The 10139-nt window shown below is 54.3% G+C and overlaps 1 protein-coding gene across 5 annotated transcripts in view; it reads right to left on the reverse strand.

Moving 5' to 3' along the window:
• The window catches only part of MLPH (melanophilin), a 45585-nt gene extending 35510 nt beyond the window's left edge, over window positions 1–10075 (reverse strand). For 2 of the 5 annotated variants that reach the window (XM_053903325.1, XM_053903318.1), the window contains exons 1-2: window positions 9837–10075; window positions 5720–5850 (exon numbers count right to left, since the gene is read on the reverse strand). In XM_053903325.1, the coding sequence (XP_053759300.1) occupies window positions 5720–5829 (110 nt within the window). In that variant the 5' untranslated portion in view covers window positions 5830–5850; window positions 9837–10075. The remainder of the gene's footprint in view (window positions 1–5719; window positions 5851–9836) is intronic. The other 3 variants (XM_053903322.1, XM_019445458.2, XM_019445459.2) reach the window with 2 other exon arrangements.
• Window positions 10076–10139: the final 64 nt, after the last annotated feature.

Here is a 10139-nt window from a genome sequence, read left to right on the forward strand (position 1 = left end):
ACACACATTTAGGGCTTTTGCTACGTGATGCCAGCCAGACTGGCCTCTGCAAAGGCCAACTTTATCCCTCTCTTTGTGCATTTGCCTGAACCCTTTAGCCAGGCTGCAGACTGGGAGTCTCATTCATCTTTGGAAATATGTGAAAACAATATATTTTGTTTAGTTTGTATTTCTATCGTCATGCTTTTAGCTATTGCTTTGTGTTTATTGGTTACGTGCATTTTTCAGCTGGTGAATTTCCTGTTTGTATTCTTTTCCTATTTCATTGGGCTCTTCATGGCTTTCTAATTTGGAAAACTTACCTATCTTTCTGATATTATGAAGCTCCTTATACATCGAGGATATGAATCGTCACCATTTCTGTTAAATTGTTTCTTCTAACTTTTTAAACATTAAAATTTACAAAAAATTTTTTTCTTTTAAAATTCACATATATATAATGCATATATTTACTTAGTCGATACTAAGTTCATAGACCAATACTAAGTTCATATTTATCTCTATTCTGTTCCAGGAATCTTCATAGTTGCATGTTTTATATTTTTAACAAATCAATTACAAATCTCACGGAGGTTAAACCTCACCCGTGGTCAACTGTCCCTAAAGTAACCTTTCCCACTGCTACAAAATGTTACCTTTACTGTACTAGAAATTGTTACACATACTTTGCTGTGTTTTAGACCTTTCCATGTTGTTTCCTTGATGACAGCCATGGAGAACCAATTTATTTTCATTAATGTAGCACTGAAATAAATTATCTCACGGAACAAGGTCCTTCTTACTATTTTTACGTCCTTGTTCCTCCATACCATTTTCTCACGTTCCCCAACGTGCCGCGGGGATTTGACTGGGGTTACAATTCACTGATTTCTCTGCAGTATGATGCTTGCACCACTTAGAATGTATGGTATCACTTGCTATTTATTTAAAATTTTTGTATGCTGCTCAATAATGTTTTGTGCTACTCGTCATACCGCATTTGTACATTTCTGATACGTGTGTCTCTAGGTACCTCATGTTTTTATCGTAAATAGAATTTTTTTCTATATATTTTCTTATTATTTTTGGTGTCTAAGAGGGGGACACCGATTTTCTTCTACATTCTTTTGTAATTAGGCAGGCTACTCAATTCTCTTTCTTCTTTGTCTTTCAGAGAACTTGGGTTTTCACACCTGTAGATAATAGCTCTGTTTTGCTATCTTCTCTAATCGCATCGGCTAGCATACCAACAACAATGATAAACAATGATAAATTAGTGGTGATGAGTGGTGCCGATAGAAATCCTTTTCTTGTTTCTAACGTTAATCTATCCTGATGGCTATTCTTTGGGGGATATTTTTATCGTGTTCAGAAAGAATTTTTATTTCCACTTTACTAATTAAAAAAAAAAAAAGATCGGAAAGAGCACACTACCAAACACTCCTCGGTGGCACTGAGATAATTCTAAGTTTTGTCTCCCTGACACTCATGAAGGCTCACGGCCCAAGCCCTGCCCCAGGTAGCAGACTTAGCATAAGGGGGGCCATTGTCTCACCCAAGCGTCCGCCATGTTTGAAGGCTCAAAGTTCATCCACAGGAAGACACGCATCTTCGTTATAGCCCAACGCTCAGGACTTGATGGTAGGAAACAGGTAGTACGTGAAATCTATCCTAAAGCACCTTTCTGATGCCAATGGTGTGAACACCCTGATTTTGTGTATCTTTGAATTTCCCACTCTTTGGGGTGCAGCAGCACGTCCTGAAGGGAAGCCAGGAATAACATGACACCCTCACCCTGTATGGTAACCATGGCCCTCCCCAGTCCCTGGTCCCACACGCCACCCTCAGGGGGCGACTTCTGCGTGCCTGGGGCTAAGCCAATGATGGCGTGGCCTCCACCTTCCTCCTAGTCGATTCAGAGGGAAGCCATCTGTGTCGTCTATTTGGAAGGCCACGTCAGGAGCTTCGGGCTGAGGCAGCGGCCAAAATCCTTCACCCCTTGCCTCTCACAGCTGGGACGGGCTCTGTCTTCCCCACGGGGCTGTGAGTGTCCTCAGCACAGGCTGGGGAGGGCCAGGCCCAGCGAGGGACCAGGGGCTTCAGTGTTTGGGGGACACTCTACTACCTGTGGGTGTTACTGAAACCAGTCTCACAGCCACGTGGACTTCGTCCTCCCCATATCGGGGATCTTCAGCCAGGCCCTGCCCCAGCATCCTCTACAACGGGTTGGTACTCTCACGTCTGGGGAGAGGTCTGCCTGACACACGTTTCCTTAACTTGTAAATATCGAAAGAAATATTCTTGCTGTTGTCTTCAAATTGGTCTATTCGGTGGACTGCTTGTTTAGCAAAGCGCCCCTTGGCAGGTCTGCTCCTGGGGAATCAGGCTCACACACTGTGCTCATCTGAGGCACATTCAGGGCAGGAGAATTCTTTCCCTTTAGCGAACATGCTTGTTTCTTGGTTTCATAATTCTTCCCCCATGAGCTCCGTTCTGTCAGCCACTGTGGCGGGTTCCTCCAGCTCTGCCGTCCGTCCAGCCGGCATCTCTTTGGGGGGATGGCAAAGACATCAGAAACCCATCTGCGCGATCCCCGAGCTGCCACCCACCTGGTGGTCATTGGAGGACTGGTTTCTCAGCTCAGCCCAGGACTGATTCACAGATCAGAGAACCAGAGTGAGGCATGTTAGCTAACGGCTCTGTAGAGCGAGTTCTGGCATCGGGAACCCAGAGTGTTTACGCTGTGCTGGTTGTAGCATTTCTAGGCAGCATTGCCCGTCTGGGCAGAACTCGAACCCATGGGTTCTGACCTCACGGTGCTCATCACGTCTACCTGCCTCGAGACCTCGCGCCTGGGTCCTGCGGCACCCCGGGGTCAGGGGACACTGGAGGAAAGGTTCCTCACGGACAGAAGCAGCTTTACTCTTTGTGGCGTGTTTAACAATGCCGTGAACACCCTGCTTTTGTATTAACATCCTAATTTTGTATTTGAGGCAAAACCATCAAATGTGATAAGAAATGTAAAAACCCTTCCCTCCCTGCACCCCCTGAAACGACTCTTTACTTCCCAAACGTGATCACCTGCTAGATCCGGCCACGGTAGTGCCATTTGGGCGTCCCTGCCCTTGACCTAATGTTACTTGGACACAAACTTTCCACACCGCTGCACGCTTGCATTTCTGGGAGAGACACAACCTCCCACTGCATTAACGTTCCCCGTACAACCTCTCCCTGTCTGATGTCTGATGGGGAGTGTTTAAGAAGCCCGTCCCCAACCACAAGTAAGACGGAGTAGACACGGCAGAACGGGCCAATCCCCCAACACGCCCTGCCTCCCACTCCCCACTCTGGCCCTTTCTGAGCAGACAGCTTTGGGCACCTCCTGATGTGGAGACAGGGGGTTGCCCTGACCATAACTGGCCCGGGGACCTGGCCTGAGCTACAGGCTGTGCGCCGGATAGGGGGTGACACAGCCCACATCCTTGTAGGAGCCTTCTGGTTCCGACAGTGTGGAGAGGTCCCCGGGCCCGTTTCCTCTTTGCAATGCGAAATGACCAAAGGAGTAGGAAGATAAGGAAGGACGGACGTCAGAAGGGACTCACCTTCATGCAAGAAACACAGGGACTTCTGCAAAACCCACCTCAGCCGTCTAGATGAAGGAGGAGCTGCCCAGCTCATGGGTCTCTGGGAAAGGGGGTGCGTCTTGGGACCTGGCCCGCAGGGTCCTCCCTCTGCTCCCTGGGGAGCTGGGCTCCCCTCCTGTCCCATTTATCTGTGTTTCTGTATACATTTCAAATAAAAGTTGCCAACAGCTGAACTGCCTGGAGGCAGGGTTTGGTCCCTCTCTGGGGAAGAGGGTGCTGTGAACGGGAAAGGTTGGGCTGGTTTTGCTGGCATAGGCATCGTGGGCCTCGGCAGAGCCAGGCGGCTGGGCCGGGGCAGGTGGGTGCAAAGCTCTGACCCCTGCTTGGTACTCGGAAGTCGGGTCAGGTCAAGGCTGGCCATGGGCCCCGGTGTCAGGTCTCATGTGGGTGGGTGAGCGGCTGACAATCCCTGGAGGCCAGCAGGGTGGAAGTGTCTTAGCGACAAAAGCCCAGGGGGTGACCCGGGAGCCCAGGGCAGAATGGAGGGCAGGGGGCTGCACAGAGAAACAGCTGGAAGCCTGGGCAGCACTGACCCGGACCCCTCCCCACAGACCCTGGGGGCGCCGATCAGAAACACACTTGTTTCTCTTCGTGCCTTGTCTGTTTCTCGTGGCCTCTGTCCCGTGTCGGGACCTAGAGTTCCTCCCAGCCCCGGTCTGTCTCTGTCATCTCGGGGGCCCTGCCTTCCTCTCTGGATCCCCTCCTGCGGGGTCTCCTCCTGTCTGGTGCCTAAACACTGGGGGCAGCTGAATAATGCTTCTCCCGCATGAAAAATGTCACGTTCCTGGTTCCCAGGTGTAAACGCATCACCTCACATGGCAAAAGAGGCTTTGCAGATGGGGTTAAGTTAGGGATCTTAGGCGGGAGGTTACCCTGGATTACCTGGGTGGGCCCTGTGTCGTCACGGGTCTGTATAAGGGACGGAGGGAGAAGGGGAGGAGAGCAGAGTCGGGGGCTGTGGAAGACGCCGTGATGAAGGTCCTGAAGACAGGCAGGGCTGGGGGGAGGGGGCTCGGGAAGCTGGAAAAGGCAAGGACACAGACTCTCCCCTGGAGCTTCTAGACGGAACGCAAACCCGCCGACACCGTGACTGGAAGACTTCTGGCCTCCAGAACCACGGGACATTTGTGCATCTGAAGCCACTAGACTTGTGGCGACTGTAGCGGCCCCAGGAAACGGATACGAGTATCATCTACCGGTGACAATGCCACCATCCCTTCTGGGCTTGCGGCCAGCACGCGTGGAGCCCTCTTGTCCGCCGGGCATCCGACAGGCAACCTAACCCCCGTGTCCGAACCCTCTCCTGGTTTCCCCCAGACCTGCTCCACCTCGCTGCACCTTCCGGGTCACTCAGGCCACGAGTCGCCCTCGTCACCCCCACTTGCAGTCGTGGGCAGACTGGCTGGTTCTGCCCTCCCGCTACATTTGGCCGCGTCCCGGGGGCCCGCAGCTGGCAGGGCAGAAGCCGGCTCTCGTTGCGGCCTTGCCCCTGCCTGCACTGCTCTCTCAGACACGTTCTTGCCCACCCTCACCAGAAGCCCTTGCCCCCGTGTCTCCTCGACAGGCCTTCCAGCCACACGGACACCAGGAAAGTCTCGTAAGCGAGCACACAGCACAGCTAAGCCTTAGAGGTGGGGGAGGAGTAGATAATGGCAGAGGGTGTTGGCTCAGTCCATGGCCACCCATTGGGGGATGGGATCCCCCCCCCCAATACACTGGAAAGAAAGACAAACTCAGCCTCGATGCTAAAACCCCTCCAGCCCGACATCCGGGTGTTTCCGTATTTTATCACCTTCACCTCGCCCTGCCACGGTTGAAGCATCTCCTGGCTCAGGAGACGGGACCTGAAGCTGGACCAGGATGAACTAAAAGTATTCAGGGCACAGTGGGATGCACCGGAATGCGGCTGGGGAGTCGGATCCCCTCGCTTTAATTATGAGGAAACTGAGCCCAGACAGCAGGACGTTTCCCAGCATCCGGCTTCCCATCCGGTGTCCTGTCCCCCAAGCTCCCTGCTGTCTGCTCACCCCCAGCGTCCCGGGGAGGTGCCCCCTCCAGGGGACACCGGAGGGACAGGCTCGGCCTCATACACTCACCCCAGCCTTTCCTCTTCTTTCCTTCTCAGATCAAAGTCCCGCTGAACCACTTCCCAGATGTGCTTGGCCTCGTCGTCCGTGAGCTTGGAAAGATCCAGTTTTTTCCCCATCTCTGCCTGTGAGGATCACACCTGGAATAAGACAGGATAGAAATGGACTCTGATTTGTTTCACAAGGGGTTAATTATGACAAGTGACCATCACCCAGGCAGCATCTAAAATGAAAACTTCCTCAGAGGTTCTATGGCACTCAACTAAAATATTCCCTGACTTGTGCCTTAAATTGGTGAAAAATAATTTATTAATTAAAAAAATGTTTTAACGTTTACTCATTTTTGAGAGACAGAGCACAAGCGGAGAGGAGGACGGAGAGGGGGACGGAGAGGGAGACACAGAATCCGAAGCAGGCTCCAGGCTCCGAGCTGTCAGCACAGAGCCCGATGCGGGGCTCGAACTCGTGAATCGCGAGATCATGACCTGAGCTGAAGTCAGACACTCAACCAACTGAGCCACCCAGGCACCCCAATTTCTTAAAATTTTTTTTGCACCAAACCCTCAGTATTTCCACCCTCAAGCACAACGCTGGCTGTGAATGGTGCATCCAGAAGTCGCCCTGATATGCCAGAGTCATTCAGACTATATTCACTTATGGTCGAATTTAGATTTTGGGCAAGAAAACGTGAAAACAAAATTCACTGCTGTTTTCCTAGAACCCATAGTGTCTGGTTTTTAAAAACCTGGATGAAAAAGTTCTTTTTTGATAGATGACTGAAGTTTATTCTTTTTTTTTTTTTTTGCCATTTTTGAAAAAAAATTGTATCATAAGAAGCACATTCATTGAAGCTCTGTTTTCCGAGCAGATGAGAGAGCTGTGACTGTCAGCTGACTAGTTCCCACTCTGTCTCCTCTCTGAAGGGACACAATTCCGGGCTTCCTGGGAGACGGCGAGGGGTGAGGCAGCAAAGCAAAACAAAAGGAAAGTAGCACGCTTTTCGCACCTAAGTATCTTAGAGCATGGTCAGTGGCCGGTCAACAGATGGACGGGAGGCCACTACTTAGTCAAGAGCTGCCCCTCAGCCCCAGAGGCTGGGGACGTGTCTCCCCCAAGCCCCCTTCCCCACCTGTTCCTTCTTTCCGAAGCTTCTTGCTCGTAACGATGGCTCGGTTTCCCAGCTTGGATAGCAAAGATCACCAAGGTCCGGGGGACCAGATGCATGCTGGACCCAGTCTGGGCACCTCTGGTGAGGGGGGTGCCTGCCGAGGGGGTGAGGCCTCAGGAGCAGCTGAGATGTGAACAGGGGAGACCAGCAGGCAGAGGGTGGCCGGTGGCCCCACCTGCTTCTACAGAAAGTGTGACCTAACACCTTCTAGAACGTGCCAGTCATGATCCTGAGTTATTAAGGGAAGTGACCTCTGTTCGCTATGCGGTGTTTACTAAAACCAGAGCTGATGTGATAACAGACTTTGAATAACATACACCCGGCACAGCTAAACCAACAGGTGCTTCGCTCCCAGTGCGACGTCACCTGAAAGATTTTACTCTGATGCTTACGTTCAGCTCGGACCCAGCTTCCAGGGGAGGCGGTGGGTGGGGGGGGAGAGGGGTATAGGGAGGGGAGGGAAGGAAGACGAAGTCCCAAGTTCAGATTCGCCTGTAGGGAGGCAGTGGCGGGGGGGGGGGGGGGGGCGGGGGGGGGTGGATCCCCAGGGGAGCGTGTTCCCAGTATGGCCAGGGATTGAGAGCCAGTGGCCCACGACACGGGTCTTTATCTACTGTGACCGAATCTTCCCATGTAGTGAATTAATGACATGGAGAGGCTTTTCATGCTTTTTGAAAACTGTGTTTAAAAAGTTACCTTAAACTGAACGGAGAATATGTTTGAGTTTAGCGTTTAAAACGCACATCCCACAAGTCCCTGTCGTCCCGAACACCCGCCCTGGCTTGGCTCCGACTGGGACACAGATGTGGGCTGTCCCTCAGCCAGACACAGCCACACCATGGGACACCCCCCCCCTCCCCCCCCCCCCCCCCGCTGGGCTCATTGGAGGGGATGGCCTTTCAGCCAGCGATCTCCTCTCCCATCACTACACACCGTGCTGGCTCCCCCGACCCCGATCTGCTCCTGAAACCCCTCCACCCGCAGCAGTCACGGGGAAGCATGAGGGCAGAAGGCTAACGCAGGGGCGGGGTGGTGGGGGGACCTCCCAGGGCACGTGTGTTGGGGCGGGCGGATTCCACCAGGCTCCTAGTTCTGTCTCAGAGCCGATCACTCCTGGTCACGAGGTTCCCAAACGAAATGCTTTCAGTTTTGCCCGTCCCACTGCTCGGATTTAATCACAGTCTTAATCTCTGAGACCGTTAGCCCTCCCGAACTGGTTCGGAGTGACAGTGGAGAAAAGCCATTAGGGCAAGGAGGTTGACCAGTTGCAAAGACAGCGGAATGGGTCTTATAAAGTGGATACCCCAGATGCAGACCACTGAATTTCGATGGTGTGTCCGTCTCTGTCTGCTAAAGAACTGAGTTCACGTTCTGGCCAAATCAAAGGGAAGTCCGGGCCGGGGTTCCGCCCACACGACACTTGGCTTGACCACCTCTGGGGTCAGCTGCCCTCGGAGCCTTGGAGCACAATGGCGATTGGGAGTGGTCACCCGCCTGAGCGAATAAAACTGGAAAGCAAGTCAAAGGTTCTCAGCAAATGCCCAGCTAACAAAGGCAGGAATGCTCCCTGACTCACAGTCAAGGCCGAGCTGGTGCATCTGCTGGTAAAGGTGCAGGCACGTTCCTGAGCACAGGTGGAGGTGCCCACTCGGGGGCCCCGTGTGTTAACCTTGCCTGTCTCTCAGCACCACCCTCACGCTGGCTGGTGTTACTCCCGCGGGCAGGACTTGCTGTCCATTTGCAGCCACCAAAGCCCCAGCCCTCGTCGGCTGCAAAGTGGCGCATTTCCATCCAGAAGCTTCCCCCGACCCCTGCTCAAGGGGCACCAGGCACAAGTTGCCCCAGCAGCAACCGCGCTGGGTGGCACTCTAGCTTTGCCTGCCCACCTGCCCGTCCTCTCTGCTCTCTCAGGTCCCTGGGAAGTCGTTGGCAATCCTCATGTATACCCGGACATGGGTTTTACATGTCCGGCTGAAGCCTCAGCTCTAGTGTCCACAGCAAGAACGGGTCCCAGGGCGAGGCTGTGGGAGAGGACAGGGCCAGGAGCCGGGAGCCGGCTTCCTGTCTCAGTTCAGGCACCAGCTGGCCTCCTCCCTGGGCCTCAGCTCTGTGGGCTCCACAGCCATGACCGGTGCCTGCCACGGGCTAGTGGGCCTCACCTCCCCCACCACCACTGCAACCTCTCAGAAGGAAAGAAGATTTTTACAAAACACACCACATAGAAAAAGAAAATGTAAAAGCCCGACCCAACTGAAAATGGAGTTTTCTGCATCTGCTTAAGGTTAGTAGGAAACCGGGGTCCAAGTCTATGGAGCTCTAGTGGATTTCTACGGGAGGCTGAGCTCAGGCCAGGAGCTAATGTCCCATAGTGGGACCAGGGCCGGCTACGCAATGTCCACCACCCACGGACCCTTCCCCACATCTCTGCAGCAGGTGGATGGGCGGTGGGGGTGGGTGAGGAGGGGGGCTGTTGGCAAACAGAAGGTGATTTGGTTGTGATAAAGCTGGGGCTTTGCGGGAGCCCAGAGGAAGGCCAGGACCCTTCTCCCATGGCGAAACATCACCGGGCTCTGTGCCCCCAAATCGGCACCGCAGTGCAGAGGTCAGTCTTTGATCAGCTAGCCTCGGGCCCCTGGGCATCCAGCCTTGAGTCTCCTAGGCTGACCACAGCCTCAGCCCCACTGGCACACGGACCCGCGGCAGGGCTCTGGGTGAAACCACTCGTTTGTCCAAAACGGGCTGGTTGAAAACCCAGGCGGGTCTGATCAGGGTGGAAAGGGAGGCCCGGTTCAGTGGAAAGGGAGCGCCCCCCCCCCCCCCCCAACTAGCCGTGACAAAGACCTGGGAGCCGCTGGGGGCCGGTGGGGCTGCTCACGTCACCGCGGACTCTCCCTACGCCCAGTCCCCAGTCCTGGGCGCCACACCGGCCTCCACATGCCCCCTTCTGACGGCACTCACCGGCTCCTTTCCAGGGGTGTGCAGGCCCTGGCCCGGCCCCCGGGGCTGCTCTTTCCGGTCCTGCGAGGGAAAAGAAGGCGACAAGGCAGGGTGTCGGGTCCGGGTACACTAGGGCGAGGCGGTATAGTCGGGGCCAGGCGGGGCGTTGAGCGCAGGGGGCCAGGCAGGGCGCGGGGCGCCGGGCACGGGGCACCTGACCTGCAAGGGTGGCCGGGCTCGGACCACAGCCGGGTGGGGCCCGCCTGGGTCACGAGGGCCGAGACCCGCCCCGCCCCGCCCAGCTCCGGGTGCGCCTCCGGGTGC

The sequence above is a fragment of the Panthera pardus genome, unplaced genomic scaffold, assembly GCF_024362965.1.
Source record: "Panthera pardus isolate Hobbes unplaced genomic scaffold, ASM2436296v1 HiC_scaffold_10, whole genome shotgun sequence".
NCBI classification, from domain to species: domain Eukaryota; kingdom Metazoa; phylum Chordata; class Mammalia; order Carnivora; family Felidae; genus Panthera; species Panthera pardus.